Here is a 27619-nt window from a genome sequence, read left to right as displayed (position 1 = left end):
AATAATAAATAATGAAATTTTAAAAGATAGTTCTCTTGTCACACAAGCCATTGGATGACTGTGCCTTCGTGCCAGCTTTTTTGGAGTAAATGTGGATATTTTTCCCCCTCTTCGGTAGGCTCTTGCAGCCAATGCCGGAACAGGATTTGCTGTCGCCGAGCCTCAAATTGCAATGTTTTGTGGGAAGTTAAATATGCATGTGAACATTCAGACTGGAAAATGGGAACCGGACCCAACAGGCACTAAGAGCTGCTTTGGAACAAAAGAAGAAGTTCTTCAGTACTGTCAGGAGGTAAGAGTGTTTCTAGAATGGGAAACCAGCTTTTTTCTTCTGGGTCAAGCTTGAAACTCTTTACCTTAGAAGACCAACTTGCTAATTACAGAGCCCTGGGCCTTTTATTTCTAAATATATATGATGTGACAGACTTGTCAGAGGCTTTGCTTGTGTGCACAGCGAGCTCTTGGTTCTTTCGGGAGGGAATAGTACAGAGGCTGGGCGGGATCCATACAAGTAAAGCCTGGTTCTCTCAGCTTCCCACTTACTCTGGGAGGATGTGAGGCCAGACGTATCAACATGCCATGTGTATGCTAGTAAAGCCTGGTTCTCTTGGCTTTCCATTTGCTGATAGAAAGCCACAGTATTGGAAATGATAATCTCAGGTCTGACTCAACTTACCTTTTGGGTCAAAACTTGACCTAGGAAGGGATGTGGGATGTTTTAGCTTCTTACCAAGATTAGCCTGGGGGGCCAGAGTTAAAGTATTATTCTCTACTTTCATCAGCAGACATTTCCGTGGACTTGCCTTTTAATAGGTTTTTCTTCTCAGCTATTTACATGCATCCTACAAGTGGACTTGATACCTAATAGATTTATTTTGGGTTGAGAGCTGGCTGCTTTTACAAAAATAAATAAAGATTTAATCCTTATTTAAACCTTAAATAAAGATTCCTTTTTATTTTTTTTAGAGAACAAGTTAGAAGTGGTCAAAAATCAACCTGTCAAAAGGAAACTAATACTTACAGTATTCTTTTATTGGATGAGTTCAGTTAGAACCAGGAGTAGGAGAGTGGAAGTTGAGTTTATAGAGCTTAATGATGACATGACATCGGGCATCCTTATTTGCAAACGAATGTCCATTTGTTTCGGATCAAGTACATTTATTTTGTGTGTGTTTTCTTTTCTTTGCAGATGTATCCAGAGCTACAGATCACAAACGTGATGGAAGCAAATGAGCCTGTCAGTGTTGACAATTGGTGCCGGAGGGACAAAAAACAGTGCAAGACGCACTTCGTGATCCCTTTCAAGTGTCTTGGTGAGTGTCCCTTAGATGCTTTTGGTTACAGGAACCTCCAGGAAGGGGATGTTGCTCATTTTTACATGTAACGTTCTCTGGCCCCACAGTGAAATTTCTACGTTAGTTAAGATGCCGAGGGCTGCAGGAGTGTATTGTGGGCCTCCTTTTTTGAATATTTACTGCTTTCTAGGGTCGATGGTTGATTTATCTTTGATGGTCATGACCTCTCCCACTGTGGGCATCCTCTGTGTTTTAAGGCTGGGCTTTTTGCACGGCGTGAGTCAGGGTGCTGTCCTGAGAGCAGCCCAGTTTTGCCTCAGGCTGATGTTTGAAATTCCTGTTTTCCAGTGGTAGTAGTAAGTTGTACTGAGTAGCCCAAGGAGTGGAGGCTTCTCTTCCTCTTACTTCGTCCTACACACATTTGGCAAGGTACTGAGAGCCTGTATTGCTGGCGAGGCCAGACTTGTGGGAGTTTTCAGAAGTGACTCAGCTCCCTGTGCACACGATCAGGGAGGCCTGGGCTAGGCCCTGTGCTGACTGCCGTTATGAAGGGCCCACGACTGCTTTGGGGGTGTCTGACCCTGTAGTTGGTGTTAATAGAGCTAACTTGATTAAAACTGAGGAAGAAATTTTTATTCCCCAGAAATAGTTGTTTCCAACGCTTAACCTAGTCACTGCCTTTATAGTCCTAACCACGCGTCACTGAGGCATCCATGTGTACTCACGTGTGTGTAGTCTGGGTGATTCAGGAGCAGACGTGGTCAGAGAAGCATAAAAGGTCAAAATAATTGATTTTTGATGATGCATGATAGGATTAACTTAGATAGAGCATGAACGGGCATTCTGGATAGTTCGTGGATGTATTTAATTTTAGCCATTAATTTAACTTGCTCTACTTCCTCCCTTCATTAAAGCCTTTCCTAAAATGGAATAAGTTGCTTTTCTCATTCTCACATGTATCAGAATAACAGGAAGAGTCCGCGCCTAAGTAACCGTGTTTAAAATTTGTAGCAGTTACTGTTTTACAGTATTCAGTAGAGGGGGAAAGAGGGACAGTGCCCATGCTTACCACTGTTTACTTTAAAATGGAGGATTATGCAGTCCGCAGTGTGAGACCTAGAACCCTTTTGTGTGGTGTGGTTTTAAGGATGTTCTCCCATTCCATTTGGCTCTCAGAACTCTCTGGGAATGAGGTTTCATTCACTCTCTATAAAATTCATGAACTAATTGAAACAGGAGTGTATTTTTGAGTATTTGTAGACAAGAAATATGAGTACTTGCAGTCGTTTCTTCCCTTTGACTGTTACACGCCGCCCCCCCTCCCCGCGCCCGGGACTTGGCAAGTGGTTGCCCCTCCTGCATGCTCTTTGTCGTGGCTCCACGCCTCATCCAGAGCTTTGGTCTGGAGATCTGGGAGACCTCTGTCTACCCACATCCAGTCAGTTTTGAAGCCTGATTCGTACCTCTTCCATATGGCTTCTCTGCCTGGTTCCCAGACTGCACACTGACGCACCAAGGGCATTGGTGTAAACTCAGGGTGTGAGCATTGTGGGATATTTTTGATTTTCAAGGGAGACACCTCTCAGGCATACCATGAACTACTAGCTGGAGGTATTCACAGTTGCAGCATCCTACGGCTCCATTCCTTCAGTGACCTCCTATCTTTCTGGACTGGTATCTTAGTGGTTCCTGAGTTGAAGAGCCAGGCTCATGCTAACGGAACTGGAGGAGGTGGGGAGAAGGAACCATGCTGGGATTCAGTCAGTTGCAATGCTGGAGGAGTTTTGTGGTGCCCAGCAAGCACTAAGGGGTTAGGACATGAGGACTTACTAAGTAGTTGGACATAACTACCTAGCTTTTGGGTGCTCTTTTGGCCTGGAAGTGCTATGAAAACATTACCGAGACACTCAGGGTGCTGTGACTTGAAAGTTGGGAACGTCTGGTTTATATCCTTTTCCTCCCATTGGATTCCTGCTGCTCTGGTCCCTGCCCGTTCATCTTTTCCTGCCTTATTGGTGACAGCGGCCTCCTTGGGTGCTTCTCTGTTCTGTTGCCTAGTCTGTTGTCCTCTGACCTCAAATGAAGATTGAGTTGTTTTTCTTGCACCTAAAAGCCCTTAGTAGCTCTTCTTCACCTAAAAGATAGGTTGGTTTAAGCTCCCTAGCTTAGTTAAAAACTCCATAATGTGGCCTTTGCTCAGTCCTTCTAGGTTGTTTGCCACCCCTGCTCTGCATGCGACTCCTCGTCACCGTGGCATTGACGCACCATCCAACTTGCATTGCTGGAATGCCTTTCCTCTACTTCCTTTGCTTGGGAAGTTCTCCCTTCAAGACTTACTTCAGGGGCTGCCTCCCTCATATTTATTTTATTTTAAAATATTTATTTATTTATTTGAGAGAGAGAGAGAGAGAGAGAGAGACAGACACGCACACACACGAGCCAATACAGGGGTGGGGGGAGGGGCAGAGGAAGAGGGAGAATCTTAAGCAGATACTCCCCTGAGCGCAGAACCCAACGGGGGTGGGGGTGGGGGTTGAGGGTTGGCACTTGATCACATGATGCCATGATCGTGACCTGAGCAGATATCAAGAGTCAGACACTCAGCTGACTGAGCCACCCAGGTGAGGGGCTTCTTCCTTTACAGAAAACTTTTCATCCTGGTTATATTTTCTATCCAGATATGCGGATTTCTGAAATTCTCCCATTGTTTCCATTGCATCTGTCACCCTGTACAGTGATGATCTGTTTCTGGATCTTTCTCCAACTTTGCTGTAATCACTGTGAAACTGGGGACCCTGCTTTCATCCTCTTTGTCCTCTGGTACAGTGACCGTGTCTAGAACAGAGGATACACTTTTTAATGATAATTAGAAGACAAGACTGCTTACCATAGCTGGTACACGACAGAAATCTTATTTTAATGCTTTATTTTCCAATATGCTGTATATAGTTTGAATTTTTCAGTGTTAAGAACCAAACAGTGAGGGGCGCCTGGTTGGCTCAGTGGGTTAAAGCCTCTTGCCTTCAGCTCGGGTCGTAGTCCCAGGGTCCTGGGATCAAGCCCCACATTGGGCTCTCTGCTCAGGGGAGAGCCTGCTTCCTCCTCTCTTTCTGCCTGCTTGTGATCTCTGTCTGTCAAATAAATAAATAAATAAATAAATCTTAAAACAAACAAACAAACAAACAAAAAACCAAACCGAACGGTGAAATGATATTGTTGCTAATTAAATGTATAAAGGACAGTTTGACCATCAACTATTCAATACTTTCTTTGCATGTGGACACTGAGTAAAGTATTGTATGGTTTTTGATGTTTAATTCAGACAATTTTTTGTGTTTATAACCTGTGTCCTTTCGGACAGCTTCTTAAATACATACGGTTGCCTGAGGCTAAGCTAGTAAGGGACCAGGTGACTGGAGTTCAAGGGAGGTAGCGGGACAGAAATACTGCCAATTCTTCCTTGTCATCATTTAAGAAGTAGATTTCCTTTATTTTTTAAGATTTTATTTATTTGAGAGAGAGCACGAGCAGTGGTGGGAGGAGAAGCAGACTCTCCACTGAGCAGGAATCCCAGGACCCTGGAATCATGACCTGAGTCGAATACAGATGCTTAATGGACTGAGCCACCCATGTGCCCCTTAGGAAGTAGATTTTAATGTCTTTCTCCTGTCGCCTCCCCATCTCCCCATAGAGCACCCAAGTAGAACTGAGCTTGATTCATAATTAGCACCACTTTCTCTTTTCCATATTCTTAGAAAGCATTCCAGTGATAGTCTTTTAGAGTTGCTTTTGCCTTTAAAATTAAGAATAATTTGGGGCGCCTGGGTGGCTCAGTGGATTAAAGCCTCTGCCTTCGGCTCAGGGCGTGATCCCAGGGTACTGGGATCGAGCCCCACATCGGGGTCTTTGCTCAGCAGGGAGCCTGCCTCCTCCTCTCTCTCTGCCTACTTGTGATCTCTGTCAAATAAATAAAATCTTTAAAAAAAAATAAAAATAATCTCAAGTTTACAAAATGCTTAGAAAATTGTACAAAGAGTTCTGTATACTCGTTCCTCAGATTTTCCAACTATTACCATTTGACTGATACGGTAAAATTAACTGTATTTACTCCCCCAACACCCTCAGTCCTCGCCCTACGTTGCTGGGTTTTTGCATTTGAGTCATTTAAGTGATGTCTTTTTATTCCTTAGTACCTCAGTGTAGATTTTCTAGAAACAAGGACATTCTCCTATGTAACCACATCATCAAAATCAGTAAATTATCATTGATCTAAATCTAATCTACAGACCTTATTCAAGTTTCACCTTTTATCCAGTAATGTCAGGATCTAATTCAAGATCACACATTGCATTTAGTCTCTCCTTGTCTTTCATAACCTTGGCATTTTTGAAGAGTACAAATTACTTTGTGGAAATGCCTTGCAATTTGGGTTTGTCTTATGATCCTTTTATTTATTTATTTTTTAAAAAGTAGGCTCCATGCCCAACACGGGTTGAACTCATGACCCTGAGATCGAGAGTCAGACACTTAACCGACTGAGCCAGGCAGGCGCCTCTTATGATTCTTTTGATTTCTGTATTTTTGAGGAGGCTACGCCAGATGCATCGTTCTTGCTGCATGATACTAGGAGATACAGGTTGTCCATGGTAACTTTATCACCTGGTTCAGATGTTGTCTGCATTCACTGATTTCCTTATGAACTCATTGTCCAGATTTGACAAAAAGATGATCTAGGCTGATCCTATACTTTCCTGCTTCTACCCCTGGAGTCTGCCATTTCTCCAGGAAGCCCTGGTTTCTTTCAGTGGAGAATGGTATTTAGAAACCAGGTCTGGGCATTATGTGTACTAGGATATTGTTGCTTCTAGGCCCACTCAGCAGACAGAGTTAAGAAATACATGTATATATACATATACACGTACACATAAGTCCATATTTCTATAGCTACATGCGTATATTAGAAATATTAGCTCATATTGATGCCTCCAGTTCTGTTATCCTCAGTATATATATGTACTCAGCCCCTCCTATAAATAATCAGTCTTTGCTTTTTTTGATAGAAAGAGAGGGAGAGGCAGGGAGGGGTTGAGGCAGAGGCAAAGGGAGAGAGAATCCTGGGGATCGGGCTCTACGCCCAGTGCAGAGCTTGATGCGGGGCTCGTTCTCACAACCCTGAGATCATGACCTGAGCTGAAATGAGGAGTCAGACGCTCAGCAAGCTGAGCCACCCAGGCTCCTCAGTCAGTCTCTGCTTTAAAAAAAAAAAACAAGTTTGTTGAGCTATAATTCACATTCTATATAATTCACCCATTTTAAAGTCTATAGTTTAATGGTTTATAGTATATTCAGGGAGTTACACAACCATACAGAATTCTTTTCACGTACAGGCTGTATTAAATATGGATGCAGTAGAAGGTAAGAGTCCTGTACATTTTATTCACCAGAAGTAACCACAGTAACTCTTCCTGTGCATAGTAAGATGAATACCACATGTTAGAACAAAGTGATGGTAGAAGTATGGTTAGCTTCGGCCCTGAGACCCCCTTGAAGATATTACTAGCTAATGGGGTGCCTGGCTGGCTCAGTCGCTAGAGCATGCAGCTCTTGATCTCGGAGTTGTGAGTTTGATCCCCATGTTAGGTGTAGAGCTTCCTTTAAAAAATAACAATAAAAAAGATAATTACTGCCTGGCAAACCGAAAGTGTTCATGTCACTCAGCTCTGCCCTCTTTTGATGCTTAAGAACCCATCAGTGTGACCTGTTTCAGTTCAGTCTCTCCCTTCTCAAAATGACCTTGTATCTTAGGTTACTACTACTCATTGACTCCTGTTCGTCTCTAAAAATGTATATAAATGATAGGTAGGTAGATAAGATGATCCAAGTAGGGCGGAGTTTGTGATGTGTGAAGAAGCAAAACTGCTGGTATTTTGGGGGAAGGAGTTAGTCATCTCTGACATTTCTATGTAGGCTGGCTCCTGTACCAGAAGAAGAGAGCTTTGTGAGCCCGTGACTGTTTTTGTTTGGGGTTATTTATGGCTGGCGATCTGGACAGAGTGTGTGACTGTGATGGCTGCCAAAGACAGTTCTCATTCTCAGAGGCTTTGGGGTGCTGCCTTCAGCAGCTGCACCTCGGGTTCTCACTATCCGTCACAGGCGCCTGTTAGCTGCTCATTTTCTACCTTTGAATTCACGACAGCCCATCCACAGTTCACCCCGTCCCCACTGTGGGCCCTGGAGTGTTTCTGCTCATGAAAATTATCCTAAGTTTCTCTCTCTCTCTTTTTTTTTTTTTTTTTAAAGCTTTTGTTTATTTGACAGAGAGAGACACAGTGAGAGAGGGAACACAAGCAGCGGAGGTGGGAGAGGGAGAAGCAGGCTTCCCGCTGAGCAGGGAGCCCGATGCGGGGCTTGATCCCAGGACCCTGAGATCATGACTTGAGCAGAAGGCAGATGCTTAACAACTGAGCCATGCAGGCATCCCTTACCCTGGGTCTTTAACCTCAGAGCCCTGTTTACCTCTGAGACATCTGCTAGTCTAGGTGGCCACTAGACCTCACAGAAATTTGCATTCGATGGTCAGGTCAGTTCTCCTGGCTCCATCTCATGACAGAAGGCTTCCCCCACCGCCTGGTTCGAGCTTCCCGGGCCCCATGACAGACACGGTCTTCCTATCTGCAGATGGAGAGTACTTTTGCAGTAGGTTTTTTTAAAAAAAAAGTGTGAGTGTTGGTGTTGAGGGCTTTCCCAAGTGGGTACATGACCTTTGTTCTTTTTAAAAGGAATTTAAGCAACTCTGGAAAAGCTCTAAAACTTGATGGCTGTCATGGCCCTGCTTACGGGGGAGACGGTCTGAGAGAGAGAATCATAGGATCATAGGGCGTGGGTAGAGGTTGGAGCTAGATCGTGAGTGCAGCTTAAAGGAAATCCTAAGTTCATTAGGTTTTGTTAAATTGCCATATTAATTGATCAGCTTCTTAAATAGTGAACACAATACAACCTTCTGTGTCCAGTGATTTGGGAAATTGTGGCCATTGTCTATAACAGCCTGTCTGATTAAATTGAGGATTGTTATAAACGGTAAAATTCTAAACTGAGACCAAACCATTTTCAGTGTTCTTCTGTAAAACAGAGTAATCCGATCTGCCCAAGTCTGGTTTTTGTTTTTGTTTTTTTCTTAGAAGCTTCTCATGAATGTAGCAAATGCCAAAAAGTACCAGGGAAGTGACAGAACTGATGTTGGGGCTGAAATGGGTTCCTCTTAGTTTACTTGTTTAAAAAGCTTATTTTCTTTCTTTCTTCCTTTTTTAAAAAAAGATTTTATTTATTTGAGAGAGAGAGAATGAGAGAGAGCATAAGTGGAGGGGAGGGGCAGGTGGAGAAGCGGACTCCCCGCTGAGCAGTGAACCTGATGTGGACTCGATCCTGGCACCCCAGGATCATGACTTGAGCAGAAGGCAGATGCTTAACTGACTGAGCCACCCACCGAGCCCCCAAAAGCTTATTTTCAATAGAAGAAGGTAGAGGAAACAAAAATACTAATTTCCATTTTTTGCCCCATGATTAACAGTTTGGTGTGTATATAAGACTTTTCTTGGGGCACCTGGGTGGCTCAGTGGGTTAGGCCTCTGCCTTTGGCTCAGGTCATGATCTCAGGGTCCTGGGATCGAGCCCCACGTCCGGAATCTCTGCTCAGCAGGGAGCCTGCTTCCCCCTCTGCCTGCCTCTCTGTCTACTTGTGATCTCTCTCTCTCTCTCTCTTTCTGTCAAATAAATAAATAAAATCTTTAAAAGAAAAAAAGACTTTTCTTTTAGGACACACATGGAAATATGTGTGCTTTTAAATGCATTTTTTTTCCTTAAGTGGGGTCATACTACATGTGCTCTTTTGTTATTGCTTCTTTTTAAGGTTGACATTTGAACATCTATTATGTACTACTCTTGGGGAATTATATATCTTTGAATAAAAGACAAACTTGACCTTAAGGAGTTATCCAGGCTGAAGGAAGAGCGGTAGAGATATGGGGTGTGTTTCCTGCTTTATTTGTTTAATGATTTTTATTTTTATTTATTTTTTTCTTTTTAAGTAAGTTCATGCCCAGTGTGGAGCCCAACACAGGGCTTGAACTCACTACCCTGAGATGGAAACCTGAGCTGAGATCAAGAGTCTGATTCTTTTTCCTCCCCCGCATCCCACCCCAAGAGTCTGATTCTTAACCGACTGAGCCACTCAGGCACCCCTGTTTCTTTAATGATTTTTAAAATGACTTAATCACCACCATGGAACTTTTTCCATGACACAAACCTGTGACCTTATGGTATGCTATTGTATATAGCTACCATCATTGAACTTATTCCCTACTGATGTGCATTTAAGTTGGTTCCAATTTTGATCTTAACAACACCGCAGTAAATATCTTTGTTGACTTGCTTAATTATTTCCTTAGAGTATGTTGTTAGAATTCTATTTGTTGACTCAAAGAGTATTTTTTTTTTAATTTTTATTTTTACATTTTAGTTTCTTGTCAGATTCAGTGATGTTCTCTTCTGGTTTTCAGAGGTCAGACAGATTGATTCAGTCATGGAATAGCTAAGGATTGGTGGCATTTAATTTTACAGTATAGCATGGAGTTAATAAGTCACTGGCATTTTAAAAGTTTTCATTTTAAACTTAATTCTGAAATATTTGAAGCACACAGAAGAGATGACACAATATGATGGTCACTCAGTACTCATCATCCTGATTCAAGTTCTTCAACATTGTGCCAGGTTTGCTTGAAATGTTCCAAGGCCCCATCCTTCCTTCCCTTCCCTCCCTTCTTCCCTCCCTTACTCTCGAGGTAATCACTGCCCCCTTGTTGGCATGTTATTCTCACGTGTTTTTGAGGGGTGGGGAAGAACCCAAGTTCAAGTAGCTTCTTTATTTATTTATGTTTTTACTAATTTAAAAATTTTAACTCCTGTGTAGTTAACATACATTATTGTTAGTTACAGATATATAATATTAGTGATTCAGCAATTCTCAGCATTACTCAGCACTTATCATGATAGTTATATTCTTTAATCCCCATCACCTGTTTTTCCCACCCACACCCCCACCTTCCATCTGTTTCGCATGTTTTTATACTTCTATATATGTATGTATCTACAGACCATTTGTTTTTGTGTTTGCAAACTTATGTGAGTGGTATAATTCTCTACTTGACCTCTTAGAACTTTCACTTTACATCATTTTGGGGTGTGTCTAAGGTGTGATGTAAGTAGATTTCATTCATTTTTAACCTGATATATAGTATTCCATTGTATTCTTTAAACTCGGTTTATTGTTTTTAATAGACTACATATCTAGTAATAAAATTGCTGTTTTAAATTTTTTTCTGATGTTGCATTTGTACACAAAATTGCAGTTTTACAAATTACAGATTTTTGTATGATAACTACAGGTATATGTATAGTTTGCTTTGTGTGAAGCTACTCAGGTCAAGGCTGTAGCAACATCAGCATCCGTAATCAGAGCTAGCACACTCACCTGCTGCTCTGTGGGCGCCATGCACCAGGTTCTGCTCCAAGCTTTCTCTGTGCTCCACATATTATATTATTTCATCCTCACAACTCGGTAAGGAAATCAAGGCACAGAAAGGTTAAATAAGTTGCCTAAGACCACTCTGCTAGTAACAACAGTGCTGAAATTGAACCCCAGCATTTAACCCTGTGCACACTGCCTTTTAATATACTCTTTTGTTGCCTTTTTCATAAATTAAATATAAAAATTGCCTCATCAATACAGGGTGATCACATTAAAACAATATGAGTTGGTGGTTGGATGTCATAGTTTAAGTGATTTCTGATTTGGTCGAGTGTCATGATTGTTTCTCCTAGTAGAGGCAGACCTTCATTTACCCATGGGGATTTTGTTTTTTTTAAAGCATTGATTGTGCCTGGTTGATTGAAAAAATTTATGTACGTGTTCTACCACCTTAGAGCCTTTAGGGCGTCAAGGCAACACTATGTCTAACTTACTACTTTGTGTTCCCGCGTCAGTGTCAGATGGAGCTATTTGGCCCCCCAGTTCCCTTGTGCTAATAATAGTGTGAAATGTCTAATGACATTCATACCCTGTGTATGGCTATTTTATGTGGGGAGGCGCGTTTACTGCTCCAGCTTGTACTGTCAGAGCACACTTCCCCCCTTAAAGTAGATCAAGGACTCCTTTCACTTGCAACTTGGGTCATGGAAGGATTGACTTCTGTAGTGCCCAGAGTCTGAGGCCTGGGGGGAGCGGTCCTGGAGGACCAGGCCACAATGACAAACCTCTAGTTTGTCTAGTTCAAAGCCCTGAGACCTTTCTCAGGCCAGATTACTTTCCTATTCACTTCCTGTTTAAAAAAAAAAAGAAAAGGAAACCCCAGAGGTTAGCTGCCTGCTTCCTTTCTCCTGCCCCTGCTTACTGCATCTCTTCCTGAGCTGAGCACACACCTCTCTCCCTCTCTTTGTTTTCCTCCACTGAGAACCGGTGTGGAGCGTTTTGGTGATGGATCAGAATCTCTGTAATGTTTGTTCAGTGAAAATCACTGAGTCCCACCTTAGGCTTAATGAATCAGAATCTCTGGGTGATGATCCAGTGATACATGAATATTTTTTTTTAAAGTAAGTTCTACACACCACGTGGGCACATAGACCCCAAAATCAAGAGTCATCACATGCTCTACTGACGGAGCTAGCCAGGTACCCCCGTGATAGACGTATTTTTAGCCTTTTCTTATGGAAATTACAAACATGTCCAAACATAGAGAAAAATAATACTGTTAATCCTTACGTACCCATGGTCCAGCTGTGTAATGATCATCATTTTGCGAGTCACTCTCCCATTGTCTGTGGACCCACTCCTACCTACCCTTGCTAATTTGGAAACATATCACAGATAGTACTTTTTTTCCTGTAAATATGTCAGTGTGTATTTCTGAAAGATCATGTTCTGTTTTTTTTGAACAGCTGTGTGTATTTTCCTTCCAGCTTTGTGTTTTTTTTTTTTAATATTTTATTTATTTATGGGAGACAGAGTGAGCCCATAAGCAGGGGGAGCAGCTGAAGGAGAAGGAGAAGCATACTCCCCGCTGGTCAGGAAGCCTGCCTTGGGCTTGATCCCAGGATGCTGGGATCATGATCTGAGCCAAAGGCAGACACTTTACCAACTGAGGAAACCAGGTGTTCCCCAGCTTTAGTATTTTTGAAAAGTTTCAGACCTATAGGAAAAAATGTAACAGTGCATACCTTTATACCCTTTACCGAGGTTTTCTGATTTTGCTTTATCTGTCCACTCTGTGTGCATGTGTGTGTGTATTTGTGTGCACACATGTGCACATGCACATCTTATCTAACTTTTATTTGTTGTTATTATACCCTTGGAAAGTAAGTTGGGACATAATGACAGTTCACTTCTAAATACTCGGTTTGTTTCTCCTAAGAGCAGCGACATTCTCCTGTATAACTACAATATAAAAATCATACCTTGGACATTTTCTCTCTAAATGTCCAAATAATGTCCTTTATAGCATTCCTTTAAAAAGGATGAAACATTACATTTGATCAACAGTTCCCCAATTCCTTCTTTTTAAAAAATCTTTCATGACTTGATATTTTTTCAGTTTAGGCCATTTGTTTAAATATATCTCTGAATTTGAATTTGTCTTATTGTTTTATCACGATTAGACTCATGACATGTTTTTGGCAGAAAGACTGTATAGTGATATTTTCTTCTTAGCACATCACACTTGTCATCTTGTCATTGTCAGTGACAAACCTCGTGTTAGGCTGGTCACCTGGTGAAAAAGTAGCATCTGCCAGAGTTTTCCATCGCAGAAGCACCCGTTCCCTTCCATCGAGCAGTTGTTCCTGATTCACTTATTACAATGTGTTATTACAGTTCACTTATTACAGTGCTTTGTCTTAGAGCTGTCTGTCTTTAGGTACACAAAGGGCTAAAGTAAGAATCATCCGTACTTCTGAAGAACACCCTGAGTTTCTTGGCATTTTGTTATTAGAACTGGGGCGTGGGGCGCCTGGGTGGCGCAGTCAGTTAAGCATCCAGCTCTTGGTTTTGACTCAGGGCGGTGGGATGGGACTGTGTGCTCAGCGCAGAGTCTGCTTGAGAGTCTGTCTCTCTCCCTTGGCCCCTCCTGCCATCCTTTGTAAAATAAATGAACAAATCTTACCAAAACAAAAAAGAAAAAAAAACCAAAAAATCCCAAAACCTATTGTGAGCAGAATTAGGGAAGTTAGAGACTAGGAATATGAATGCACGTGAACTCAGAGGACTATCTGTGTGTGTCTGAGGTCATGGAATGGTGGGGGTGGGGGGGTCCTATTCCTGTTTTACCCATCATGTGTTGCCGTAGCCCTGCAGCTGGACCATAAGGGATTAGAGTTTGGGAAGACTGAGGAAAGTCCCAAGGACCATGACTGTAACAGAATGTTGAGCTCTTGTGGCTGCTTGCCTGGATCTGTAATGTCCAGTTGATCTTGGAAGATGAGAGAGGCCCATCAGCTTTTTTACACATTTGAGATTGCTCCTGCCCCCACTACAGAACTGGCCTAGTCTTCAGTGAGGGTCCTTGCTACCTCGAATCATCAGATTTGCCTGTAACAAAGCTTTCTCTCTTTTAGTGGGTGAATTTGTAAGTGATGTTCTACTAGTTCCAGAAAAGTGCCAGTTTTTCCACAAAGAGCGGATGGAGGTGTGCGAGAATCACCAGCATTGGCACACTGTAGTCAAAGAGGTAAAAGAATGGATCATGTATTGTTTTTCTGGTTAAGAGAGAAAGTAGCATTTTCTTCCAAACCTCATGATTTCAAGTTGATTTTATTTTCTCTTTATCTCTTCAAAATGTAAGATTATTTGTATCTTCTAAATTAAAAATATTTGGGAGGGTATTTTCATGGGAAAATACAGTGTTGACTGCCCAGCCCCTCAAGTTAAGGATGTTAAAAAGCAAGGATACTGTCAGTCGGGTTCCCAAGGAGGCCGTCCCAACCCTAGGAACTTAGAGTAGAAATAGCCAGTTATAGAAAACCCTGTCTTGACATATATACTGATAGGATTAGATGCCATTTCATTCTTCTGGGAGGAGAAATAGCCTTTCTTATACTTGCCTTCTGTAGTTAAGAGGTATCACTAGTCAGTTTTTTTGGTCACATTCTGACACCATGCCCTCATAGCGAGGAATGTAAATTATCGCTGACCACCTTCAGCCAGCATTGATAATTACTAGAAGAACTCCCTTTTCCTTAATTTTTTCTAACTTTGGGCTTTCATTGTTCCTGGCTCAGATGATGTTTCCTCATTGCCCGTTAAGCAAAATTTGTAAATCTTCTTAAAATAATGGCATCACAACTTGTTGACAGAAAATTGATATGTCCATGAGAGAAAGCATTACGTAGTCATTTTTTAAAAAGATTTTATTTATTTATTTGACACAGAGCACAAGTAGGCAGAGAAGCAGGCAGAGGAAGAGGGAGAAGCAGGCTCCCTGCTCAGCAGGGAGCCCGATGTGGGACTCTATTCCAGGACCCTGAGATCATGACCTGAGCCAAAGGCAGCCTTTTAACCGACTGAGCCACCCAGATGCCCTACATAGTGATTTGATAGGCATTTCTTTTGGATAAAGCTAATAACTGGGGACTACTAGACCAAATGTTATTAATGTTCTCTTGCGGACCTGTGGGTTTCCTTTAGGCCTGTCTGACTCAGGGAATGACCTTGTATCGCTACGGCATGCTGCTGCCCTGTGGGGTAGACCAGTTTCACGGCACTGAATATGTGTGCTGCCCTCAGACAAAGATGATTGAATCTACTGTGTCAAAGGAAGAGGAGGAAGAGGAGGAGGAGGAAGAAGAGGAGGAGGATGAAGAGGAAGACTATGATATTTATAAGAGGTAAACTCTTGTCTTGCACTTGTTTCTGGTGGACGGGGCCTGCCAGTGCCTGCCTCTGGATAAAGCGGGCAGTCCCTTGTTCCGCGGGAGTTGAGCCAGCCGGTATTTCATTCTAGCCGTAGGACTTGCTGCAGGTTAATGCAGTCCCTGCCCACCAGATCTGCCCTTTTGCTGGCGTAGCTGGGCTGAGGGTTGTAGTGGCCCAGTGAGCTGTGAGTTGAGCTTATTTCCTGCCTCTGTTTTTGTGTTTCAGAATAGGGAAGAGAATCATTGTTGTGCCGTGCACATAGGAATTGGTATTAACCTTCCTTTTCTGTTGTGACCTTTAGTGAATTTCCTACCGAAGCAGATTTGGAGGACTTCACAGAAGCAGCTGTGGATGAGGACGATGAGGATGAGGAGGAAGGGGAGGAAGTGGTGGAAGACCGTGATTACTACTACGACAGCTTTAAAGGAGATGACTACAATGAGGAGAGCCCGACTGAACCCAGCAGCGATGGGACGATTTCAGAAAAGGAAATTACTCACGACGTTAAAGGTAACCTGATGTAAACTTGTGGCATTAGAATCCATTTGGTAGTACTTGCTTGCAATTTTGGACTGCATTCATCACAGGTAAGTCACAGGAGAGGTGGTGCTTCTGGGCGCTGATGTAAAATCGGCTCGCCAGCATGCTGGTGGCGCCCTGTTAGCGCTGGGGGGCCAGGCCTCTGCGGGGTCTGGCAGTTGACACACCCAGGGAGGGACCTGAAATTGAATCGGAGACTTTCACTTGCATTATAAGGACTTAACTAGAGAAGAAGGACCAGACCAGAGAATCAGGGAGATAAGGTGGTCTATGCTTGGGCAGGGTTCTTCCACATGCAGCCGGAAGAAATGTTCTCTCCCCAAGGGAGGCCCCCTCCTCAGTGTTCTAAAGCCCGGACCTTCTAGAATGGAAGTGACTTCTTGGTTCTTGTGTTCCCATCTGTAGGCTGCCAAATTTGTCCACTAGAAGATATCTGTGTTGGGGAGGGTGGAGTTTAACGACCAACCGGTGAAGGATTTTCATCTTGCCAATTCCCAAAAAAGAGAAAAAAAGGTTGTGTCCATTCTAGAGCTGTTGACACGCAGTCTCCTGCTGAGTGTATATTTGAAGCCATTAGGCTCTGAAGAATTATTTAGGACTCAGTGTGGGGGAAATACTGAACAAGTCTAAAAGTTTATGATTTACCTTGGAGACCATAAAAATGCCCACCACGCATGCTTCCAGGGTGCCTGAGTAGCGTTTCCTGTGGTCATCACCACTAAAGCAGCCTTTCCCCCTGCACTGGGCTCCTTTGGTCCTTGACCCCAGCATGATGGACAAGTCAGGCAGATGGCTCTACTTGCCAGATCAGAACTGTGAGGCTCCCAGAGCAGTGAGACCCAGAATCCCCCTGTGTTGGTCTAGACTCCAGACAGTGGGAGAAATGCTCTTTTCAGTTCCTGCTTGCCTCCACTCCATCAGAACGGGAGGATGACTGCATCCTCCTGAACGACAGGCTGGAGTTGGTGAGCTAGCTGGCCAGGGCAGTGAAGTCCCGGCGGGGCTTGGCGTCCATGGGGGCTCGGCGTGGCCCTCGCTGGCCTATAGCAGTTGGGAAGCGCGCGAAGCCGCTGCCTCTGTCCTGCTGACCTTCTGACCGTTTCCACACAGCTGTCTGCTCCCAGGAGGCGATGACGGGGCCCTGCCGGGCCGTGATGCCCCGTTGGTACTTCGACCTCTCCAAGGGAAAGTGCGTGCGCTTTATATATGGTGGCTGCGGAGGCAACAGGAACAATTTTGAGTCTGAGGATTATTGTATGGCTGTGTGTAAAGCGATGAGTAAGTCTCGGCGCTCGGGCTCCGTGCCGCGGCCCTGTCTGTCCGGCGTTCTGTCTCTCTCCCGGTCGTCCTCGTGACTGCGTCAGTGTCGTGCTCCCTGCCGACGCAGGTGTTTGATGTCCGTCGTTCCTCCGCTCCTCTTTGTGCTTTCTAGATCTAGGCTTTGCTCTCCTGTTGGCAGCCGTGAGCCCAGTTCTGTGTGTCCCATGCTCACCGTGGGTCTTGGTGGCAGTGGTGGTGGTGGCGGTGGCGGTGGCTGGTGGCTGGTGGTGTGTCCCCTCCCCGGCCCAGTGGGAGAGCCCGGGGGCTTGTTTTCGCATCCTGCCTTGTCATCTGTGGGCTCCCGGCATGTGTCTGTGTTGGTTGGGGATGGCAGTCTTGACCGTAGCTGGCTGTGGTGGAGAGGCACAGAATGGTCGGCACAGAATGGTCAGCACAGCGGCCCTGAGTTCTGCCCGTTCTTGTTCCTGGGCTTCTCACTCTTATTCTTGTCTTGGGGCTACCCTGTCGCCCACCCCCATGGTGCTGGCTGAGGGGGTGCCCGCTCTTTAGAGAAGTGACCCTAGGGTTACTTTTTTTTAAGAGTCCAGAATATCGAGATGTCTTGCTAATTTATGCACTCTAGGGAACGAGCTCTGCAGTTGCACGGTACCCTTTGTTTCTCCAGGGTTTTGGCAACGCTGGATCACGCAGACCGTTAGGAAGTGGAAGAATTTTAGTTCATGTGTCCTTTGGTCACAGAGGACATTTAGTGGTTTGTTCAGGTGGGCTGGGTTCACTTAGACACGGATAGAAGAACTTAAGCTTTTCTCTGTGGTGACTCCCTTCCCTTTCTCAGGCCCCTGTTGTCTTACCTCACAGTGCTAGCTAGTCCGTGTGTTTGGAAAATCCTTGCTCAGGCTTAACACTCATTTCTTGGTTCTGATCCTGGAACTCGTTAGAGTAAGGAGTTGCTGGTCCTTTCTGGTTTTTGCTTTAAAGATGTTGGGCTGTAGCTTCTGATGGATTTTCGTTCAGATACCTTCATGTTCCTCTTTCCTCCCCTACCAAAAGCTGTTTTAAATCTTAACATGATATGGTGTGCTTTTAGCACCTTCACTCCAGCTGCTGCTCTGTGGAAAAGCTGTTTTTATTAGAAATAATTGAAAGTGTGGAAACAGTATGAGTCCTTAGGGAACTTTGGTGGCAGAAACTTCTTTGTTCAGGAAAGACAGAGAGACAGAAATTATTGTGATATTTCCTGCTTTGTAAAATTACTGAAACTAAGGTGCAACAACATTATTTGGGGGTGAAGCCCGAGGAATTGGGTGGTTAAAGATCTCCCTGAATGCAGAGAGACAGTCGTTCCCAGAGGATCACGTAGATAGCGCTGGCAGCTGTGATGGCATGGCTGTCCTCTACAGCATTCCTGGCTCTGCAGTCTACAGAATTGTAGTTTACCAGTGCTTCGGGTAGGAAGACTTGCCACAGAGAAGCTTGGTGTTCATAGATCTGTGGGGTCCCCGGTTGAGTGAGTGCTTTGAGAGCCTAGAAGCATCACTGTGCCTCTGGTCAAGTGTGTGCCCCTCCCTGGAGGGGTCAGAGGTGGGCAAATGTGCTGGTTTCTTGAGCTGGTTGTTTTCACATGGACAGAAGGACATGGTTGTAGGTCTGGGTCCCAACAGAGCTCTGGGGCTGCTCTGCCTTTACCTTTTCGTTCCACTGGGTGGAGGCAGCTTGAGTTTTGTATTGTCTTTATCCAGCCCAGTGACAGGAACCGAAGACTGTCTCCAACACATAAGCCTTTAAGCTGCAGACGTGCGTTGCTGATGGCAGCATGCTCATGGGCACCGATGGACTTCAGGGCATCGACATTCTCCCAGATGAACTTTGGAGTATCACGGGGAAGGCGGCTTGTGAAGCTGCGTATTCTAATTTGGTTAATCTGAAAATTGGCTGTGGCGATCATCTTTAAACTTATGTGGGAGCCAGACATTCTTGACAAGATTTTAGTCGCAGCTTTTAGGTTTAAAGCTAAGGGAAAGATGCTTTGGCGGCAGAACTTTGGAGTGGCTGACTAATTTGTAGTTGCATTTGTCAGTTACACAGTTATTTCAGTGTTGTGTTACAGCTACACAGTTCTGGAAGTTAGGTGACTTTATTTCTGAATTGAAATTCACTGGGTTTGGTATTGGCTCTCCACTTAGCTCTAATATTATACAGCAAGGTGTACTAGCAAGTTCTTTGTCCTTCTGCCCTGGCTTGGGAAATTGGGAGTGAACTGGGCTAGTCCCAGTTTTCATAAGTATTTCTTAAGGGGTCAGGCAGGTAAACTTGTCATCTCAAACCTTTCCTTTATAAGGTTCCGCTCCCTTGTGCAGCTCTTCACTTGCCTGAGGCCAGTAAGCCCTTAATGCTTGACCGGCAGGGAGGAGTGTGTTTTCTAACGGTTTGCTCTTGGGCAGTGACCTGGTAAGGCCAGTGAGTGCCATGGGTTGAAACGCCCAAAGTATCTTCACACTCTGTGGTGCGTCCTTGTCAAATACAGCAACTTAGTGTCGTCCCTCTTATCCCTGGTGTTGGGGTTGGGGCTAAGACTTCTTCAGTTCTGTTTGTAACTAAAACATTAGAGCTAAGCCGCTTGGACTTCCTCTACGCAGTCTTGTGCAAACACCATTCGGCACCAAAGTTCCTTTCAGAATGGAGAATTTGGGGGAGGTACCTTTGCAGGTCTGATACCTGCTCTTGTTTCTGGCCAGAAGCCACCAGTGACAGCAGTAAATGATTAGAGTTTAGCTTTTATGATTTCAGGAACTGTGGGAAGGTATAGAGGATTTCTTTTTCTTCCCCTGAAGTCCTAAGTAGGTGCCTGGCTGGTGCCAAAGATAGCAGGGGGCACGGACTGGCCTGGTGGCCGAATGTCACGTGAGGAAGATGGAGCACTGTGATCTGACCAAGTGGAGTCTTGGCAGACAGGAGCACCGTGTCCTGGGAGCACGGTGCAAGCTAGGTGCTCTGCTTGGTGTTCTTCCTAGAGCCCGACGAGCTTTCCATGTTGGGCCTGACCCCCAAAGGGAACCCCTCTTGTCATTTCGTTTCAGTTCCCCCAACTCCTCTGCCAACCAATGATGTTGATGTGTATTTCGAGACCTCTGCAGATGATAATGAGCATGCCCGCTTCCAGAAGGCTAAGGAGCAGCTGGAAATACGGCACCGCAACCGGATGGACAGGGTAAAGCTTGGCACTTCCCTTATGCTCCTGGTGTTTGGTGTTGGGTAGTAGGGTTTTCATCATTGAAGAAAAGGGACACCATCTGCCCCAGATTGTCATGCTGTGTTAGGATAGGTAAAGTGTGAGAGGTTAGCAGGGCCCTCTTCCGGGCGAGCCCAGCACCCCCCCGCCCCCCGATAATATAATTACTCTCTGAGTGCATATCGTGTTCAGACTCTGTGGAGCACTTCCTATAACCATTATGTCCTTGTTATTTTTCTTTGCTATGAACTAGCTTTTAAAATTTTTTTATTTTAAGGAGGGAAACTTTAACTGTTGTGACTAGAAAGCTAGTGTCTTTTGCCGTTAGAACAGGTAACTGTAAAAATAGATGAGAGCAAACCTGAATTAACATACTCTAGCTAGTTGCTGTTGCCTGCTGAAGCTTCTGAGTCTCAGGATGCTTTTTTCTTTTTTTTTTTTTTTAAGATTTTATCTATTTATTTGGCAGCAAGAGAGGAGAGGGAGAGAGAACATGTGCGTGCACACAAGTAGGGGGAGCAGCAGAGGGAGAGAGAGAAGCAGGTTCCCCACTGAACAAGAAGCCTGAGTAGGGCTCCATCCCAGGACCCTGCGGCAGGCGCTTAACTGACTGAGGCACCCAGGTGCCCCTCAGGATGCTTTCTTAAAAGAGCTGTAAGTGTTAGAGCAACATGGAGCACCGTAGTACAGATCTCTCCTGGAGTTACTTAGGAAGACTGAAAGAAAATTGAAAAGAATTTCTTGTTAGGTCTGAATACTGCCTAAAAGCTCACACATCACCTGTTCCGGGCTTATACTTCAGGAAATGTTTGTCGTTTTCTTTTATCCACAACTGTTCTGAGAAGTAGGTATAAAACATGGCGCTCACCCCCATTTTTTTACGTTTGTGAGGAGGCTCAAAGGCACAAAGACTTTTAACTGCCTGGGGTTATCTAGAACAGGGAGGTCATGGAGTTGAGGCTCTGTTTGGGGATGGTCGTGGTCCGGGAGCTTCTGAGACAGTAATTCTGTGAACAAGCTTGAACAGCCCTGAGCTCGTGAGGGGTCATATGGTGCAGTTTCCTATATTAGATTTCAGGGCCTGGCAGTGGTGGTAGAAAATGGGGGGATTGTTTCAGAGATGATTCTCTGGTGATAGTGGCTTTGACTTTTGTTCTAGGTAAAGAAGGAATGGGAAGAGGCTGAGCTTCAGGCCAAGAACCTCCCGAAAGCAGAGAGGCAGACTCTCATTCAGGTAAGATGCATTCTCTAGGGACAGAGCCTGCAGCCTGGCCCTCTGAAACCCAGTCAGAGCCAGATGCCCAGGAAATTAGAGTTTGACACTGTCTCTCAGTCGAGAGCTTATGTTACAGGGACGTTTTAAGTGACCTTTTTTCTTTTTTCTTCTCACCTCCAAACTGGCATTCTCTAGAACTGATCACCTGTAGTAGAAGCAAAGCAAACCAACCAGAACGCACCTAATTCATGCCAGGAAGCAACCTTAGCTGCCTCTGTTTGTTAATTCTGCTCTCTTGGCAGAAATCCTCGGTCATCTTCATTCTTAGGCTGTGACTTTCAGCAGTACTGAATTCTTTTTTTTTTCCTCTCTCTCTCAAAGATGTATTTATTTGAGAGAGAGAGCGTGTGTGTGCATGAGCATGAGTGTGTATGAGTTGGGGGAGGGGCAGAGGGAATTTTCCTCCTTCCAGAGCCCAAGGGTGGGTGCGTGGGTAGGGGCTCGATCTCAAGACCCGTGAGATTGTGACCTGAGCCAAGACCAAGAGTCTGACACTGAGCCGGGTGAGCCACTCAGGCCCCCCTGAATTCTGTTTTTGCAGACTTCTTCAAAATCCAAAAGGCAGACAATAAGACACTCTGAGGTACAAGTCCATCTTCTAACTTTGCAAGAATTAGAGTCTTAGCAGCAGCTGGGTGCCCCTTGAATAGAAGAGAGTGTTGCTAGGAAGAGGGATAGCAATTTATAAGACTGATTTGGGTTTCATAAAGCAGGTTGCATTTTAAATCAGTTTGTGTTTATGATTCACTGAAGTCTAGCTTCTTGCGATGTTAAGACTTTATTGGGATGCCTTTGCTTTTTTATCAATCACTCTGAACATCTGGGAGTGTTAATTTCTACATAGCCAGTGCATCCTATGCAGAGAAATTGAGTTCCACGGCCTTCAAACTTTACCTTCAAGCCTGGCCAGGTACTTCACAGATAACTTGCCCTTCAATACTTCGGTGTGAATGACTCAGCATAACCTACCATGCTGTTGGGATATGTTTCAAACTCTAGCTCCGTTGGTCTGTGTCTCAGGATTTGGAAGTTGGGCGCCTTGGCCGTAGTGTGGAAAGGACAGCATTCCTCCTCTTGCAGGGCACATTGAGAAAGCCCACACTGGGCTTGCAACACTGGTGATTTCAGCGACGGAAGTGCTAATTTGGACTCCGATGCTCAGATCGAACATGCTCTCATTGGATAAGGACGTGATTTTTCTGACAGCAGTCAGAGTGTACTTGGATCTTACCCTTGCTCCACTCCTCTGACCCTGTTACCGACCTGCACAGGCTCTGGGCGAGGAGAGGAGCACTGGGGGCTCAGGCAGTTCGCTTAGACTTCCTCCAGGCGCCATGAATTACATGCCATTCCTGCTTTCTCGGTTTAGCACTTCCAAGCTATGGTGAAAGCCTTGGAGAAAGAGGCGGCCAGCGAGAAGCAGCAGCTGGTGGAAACCCACCTGGCTCGAGTGGAAGCCATGCTGAACGACCGCCGCCGAATGGCTCTGGAGAATTACCTCGCCGCCTTGCAGTCCGACCCGCCGCGGGTGAGTGGTGTGCAGAGCCTGGTCACTGACGAGTGCTGCCCTCGGGGTTGCCAGCTCTAGTGTAGGCCACATGTAGACTGACGGATGATGATACACGGGTCAGCAAAATGATCACATTTTTATGATGAGTTCCGGCGAGGCTGGAGGAGGTAAGGAAAGCAGAGCAGGGAGAAAGGTATCACGCTCTAGTATGTGCTTAGGTCACCGGAGCATCACACTTTCTGCTTGCGTGTGCTGCTTGTGATACGGAAGTGTCTGACCTCACGATACTGCTTGGTAGTTACTCAGTTATTGAATTCTGTAGTAGCTTTACTTTCAAAGAATAAAAACCTGCCTTTCAAAGCTTTGGCACTCACTCTGTTCTAAATGAGATTATGAACAAAGTGGTAAAGGAATTTTTGTCGAAGCCCTTTGTGCTAGTGGCCTTATGCTTCTTTATCCTTTAACTCTAATGTACCTTGCTTTGGGGGGATGGAAAGTACTGGAAAGTAGGATATTGGTATCCTCCTCCTCCTCCTTTTTTTGAAATTGGTATCCTTCTTAAGTGAGCAAGTGGAGTCTTTCTGGGTGACACAGGGGCTGCCAACCTCGTAATTAAGGTGTCAGACGCTTAACCCAGGAAAGAGGAGAGATTGAGTGGGAGAGTTAGCTAGAGATTCTGGAAAACACTGTTGGTTAAGGAGCCAGTATAACTTTGGAACTTAGTTTTTGGTACTTTCTGTAGAAAGGTAGTTTCTTGCTACTGGGTAAGCTAAAAGCTTTAAAAAGCACAGCTTTCATCCTTATGCCTGACTGGACTTTACATTCTTAGGTGAGTGTTTTTAAGCTTTGCTTTCCTGCCTGTTTTCATTCTGTAGTGTCTGGATCTTTAAACTACTGTTCTCTCTTGCAGCCTCATCGCATTCTCCAGGCCTTGCGGCGTTATGTCCGTGCTGAGAACAAAGATCGCCTGCATACCATCCGTCATTACCAGCATGTGTTGGCTGTTGACCCAGAAAAGGCAGCCCAGATGAAATCCCAGGTACAACTAGACAGAGTAGAAATTGCGGTGGGAGCGTCTCTAGTGGGGAGACTGCTTTGATCAGTGGTCGGGCAGTGCTGATAGTAAAAATACCTTTCCCGTACTTTCTTCTCTTAGGTTATTTCTACTTAAAAGAGTTTCTGGAAGTTTAGGAATGCATGATTATATTGAAGAGCTAAGTCAGTTTTTCAGTCTTTTTTATACCTGTTTATTTCTGATTTTGGGTACCACCAGAATGAATATTTGAAACTACATATCTGAATGATACATAGTTTGCATATATCCATTCATTATCCATTCATCCGAATGAATGGATATATGCAACTATATCCAGTAATTCTAAAAAATTGTTTTGTTTGTTTTGTACATGAGTTTTAGTTGAGACAGACAGTGGTACATTCCTGGGTTTTGTCCCATGTGGGTTCCAGCTTTCCTTTATAGTGATCTGGAGAGATTTGTTTCGGGATCCTCTTAATTTCAGTATCATCCGTTAACTTGCGTTTTACTCTTCTTGTGTTTGTAGAAAAGAAGCCTGGCCTGTAAGCCTGCTGGCTTCCCTGTAAACCAGCAAGTCTAATAGCTTAGCCTGTTGGTTTTCCTAGAGGGCCTTGTCATGACACAACTGATCTTACTTAATTTCCTCCTGTATTTTAAATCTAGTGCTGTGCTGACTGCCCAGTGTCCATGGGATGCACTTAGCTGCGGGGACTTGCCCATCTCCCCAGAAACTCCCCTCCCAGCCTCTTGCCGAGTGTGTATTACGGTTGCAAGGCAGTCAGCCCAGAAGTCTTGCAACTGCAGTGGCTGCTGCCTTGGTTCAGAAGTTGGAGTGCCTGCTGTCCACATGCCAGACCCTGTGCTAGCATCTGACCTTGCAGAATGGAATCCCGTGTGTACCCTTGAGCAACTCACCATCAGCGTAGTATTAATTACAGTAGCCGTGAAGATGAAGAACTACCCTTAAACATACAGAGTTACCTCCAGAAGCCGGATGTTTGGGGAAATGGAAGAGTGGGAGAATGTGGACAGGGATGGCTCTAGGGATCCCGGGAGGCATCTGGCATGGACCTGGAGCTCAAGGCTTTGCTTTGAGCTGGTTGGAGTAAGAGAGGAGGCAGAAGGCCAAGTCCTGGAGTAGCTTCCAGGAAGTGTAGGTGGAACAGTGCATCCACCTTGACAGGGGCTAGATTTCAGGTCTGCTTGGCTTTTTGAAAACCAACAAAATAAAACAGAAACAAAAAACATGACTTTTTTTTTTCCAGATTTTTTTTTGTGGAAAAACTAGATTATCATGTAGTATTTATGGAAGAGCCATTTTTATATGGCGTGAGAGTAGAAGGAAAGGAGAGACCTTGATCAGCATATTAACAACTAGGGAAGGAGTTGTCTGCTGGCAGGCTCACAGTGCCACAGCAGATGGCATGGGGAGTAGAACACCCTCCCTTCTTAGCAGATCCTGGGGAAAACCCGGCTCTTCCTCTCTGGTATTTGCTCTGTGCTCTAAGCCCTTCTAGTAGAACTTGGCTGCTGAACTGCACAAACTTTTGCATGTTCCCTGTTCTCTACACTTTAGAAAATGCTGAATATGTTCAGCGAGTTACGGTGTGTGTGTTCGGTCTGGGCTGTGAGCGGTCTGGTGCTCCTACCCTGCATTCTGTAGCTCAGGGCTCACCGGGAAGACACGGGTGTCCCGTATTCCACGCTGTGGCTCTTGTTTCTCCTGGGGGCATAAGAACCGTCCTCAATCAAATGGCTCTGTAATTCATGGGAAGTATAACAGCATCCACATGCTCGCAAAGACGGTGGGTGGTGCATTTTCACTTTCCATTTGCATTTTCTAAGGCACTTACTCTTGTGCTTTCCCATCAATTTACTTGATTGAAAGAATGGCAAATATAAAATTAAATTGCTTTCATCCCTGCTTTTAAAGGTCAGAGAGACATCAATCTACAATAAAAGCATCTTTCCATTTAATTTTTTTTCCATGTTGACCATACTAATGGCTTCAAGCCCACTAATTAAGCCATAGGCTTAGAGCACCCTCTTTAGGACGAGCACGGTAACTGCAAGTGTAGCCATCCTGAATTAGCTTGCGCGAGGTACGGCCAACACCAAGCCTCACTGTGGCCCTAGGGTGGATGTTAGCCCAGGTTACCTTTCATTTCCACCCGAAAAAAAGCTTTAAGAGTAAATGACCATTTTTGATGGCTTTTTCCTTTTTTAAAAAAATATGAACAACCTAGATAAAGATAAGTAAGTCTTTATCATCCCCTAAAATCAGATTTACTTGTACCTCGGCGTAAATTTTGGAAGGACTAACTAATTCAGTTAAATGTGAATAACTTGTTCTATTATTCACCATGATAATCATTTCAAGCAGTTACTTCACTAGGCAAATCCATGAATGGCTCCCTCTCCATGGAGATCTACTTTCCAGCTCATGATTTCAGTCTCTTTTTACCCCATCCAATCTGACCAGTGGTAAAAATGGACTCCCTCCATCCGTCACTCAGCAAAACCTTACTGAGTGTCCGGCATCATATAAATTTGGGTGCTTTTTACTCTGGATTAGTACAGTTACTAAGTGCCTTGTATAAAAATCAAATCAATAACTGCCTAGTGGAAGTTTTAAAATGTATTTTCTTTTAACTCCAAGCATTCTGGATAAATTCTCAGATCACCAAGGGGTATTACATACAGTCTGAACATACTGTTCTACAGCAGCATGCCGCCCCCCAATTTGAGGCTTCACTGTCTGTAGTCTTAGTTACCTACAGTCAGCTGCAGCCCAGAAGCGAATGATGCCCCCCTCCCCCGCCCCTTATCATCAGGAGGTCAGTAGGAGCCTAACTTTATGTCACAGGGCCTCTGTCATTCCCCTCATGTCACCTCCTCACATAGCATTTTCTCACATCATCACAAGAAGAAGGGCAGCAGTGCAAGAAGGTATTTTGAAAGAGAGACCACATTAAATCCCTTTTATTATAGTATGATTGTTCTATTTTATTGTTGGTTATTCTTATTGTGCCTAGTTTATAAATTGAGTTTTGTTCTAGGTATGTATGCGTTGGAAGAAAACCTAGTGTACATGGGGGTCGGTACTGTCTGCAGTTTCAGGTGTCCAGTAGAGGTCTTGGAACATAGGCTCCTCAGATAAGGGGGGGGACTGTTGTACTGTAGGGGTCAGTAAATCAGGGTGGGGATGGATACATTTCCTCTGGCCAGCTGCTTTGCTGGGCTTTGTAGAGAATATACTTTTGCAGCTGATCTTTGCGGAAGTGAGCATCTGCCAAGTTTCCTCTGGGCCTGGCTCTGTTGGTAACAAGGCCTCTCTGCCATTCTGTCCCTCCAGGTGATGACACATCTCCATGTGATTGAAGAAAGAAGGAACCAGAGCCTCTCCCTGCTCTACAAAGTACCTTATGTAGCCCAAGAAATCCAAGAGGAAATTGGTGGGTGCTGGGTTTGTCTTGAAGTCCAGTAGGACTTCCG

The 27619-nt window shown here is 44.6% G+C and overlaps 1 protein-coding gene across 4 annotated transcripts in view; it reads left to right on the top strand.

Moving 5' to 3' along the window:
• APLP2 (amyloid beta precursor like protein 2) overlaps window positions 1-27619 on the top strand; it is an 82014-nt gene that overhangs the window by 44050 nt on the left and 10345 nt on the right. For 2 of the 4 annotated variants that reach the window (XM_080817453.1, XM_080817452.1), the window contains exons 2-12: window positions 119-292; window positions 1190-1313; window positions 13956-14068; window positions 15025-15224; window positions 15554-15762; window positions 16903-17070; window positions 20151-20281; window positions 21462-21536; window positions 22948-23106; window positions 23999-24127; window positions 27480-27579. In XM_080817453.1, the coding sequence (XP_080673579.1) occupies window positions 119-292; window positions 1190-1313; window positions 13956-14068; window positions 15025-15224; window positions 15554-15762; window positions 16903-17070; window positions 20151-20281; window positions 21462-21536; window positions 22948-23106; window positions 23999-24127; window positions 27480-27579 (1582 nt within the window). The remainder of the gene's footprint in view (window positions 1-118; window positions 293-1189; window positions 1314-13955; window positions 14069-15024; window positions 15225-15553; window positions 15763-16902; window positions 17071-20150; window positions 20282-21461; window positions 21537-22947; window positions 23107-23998; window positions 24128-27479; window positions 27580-27619) is intronic. The other 2 variants (XM_080817455.1, XM_080817454.1) reach the window with 1 other exon arrangement.

This window comes from Martes martes (genome assembly GCF_963455335.1).
Source record: "Martes martes genome assembly, chromosome: 10".
Classification (NCBI taxonomy): Eukaryota; Metazoa; Chordata; class Mammalia; order Carnivora; family Mustelidae; genus Martes; species Martes martes.
Note: the sequence above shows the minus strand (reverse complement) of the source record. Positions and strands in the feature narration are given on the sequence as shown.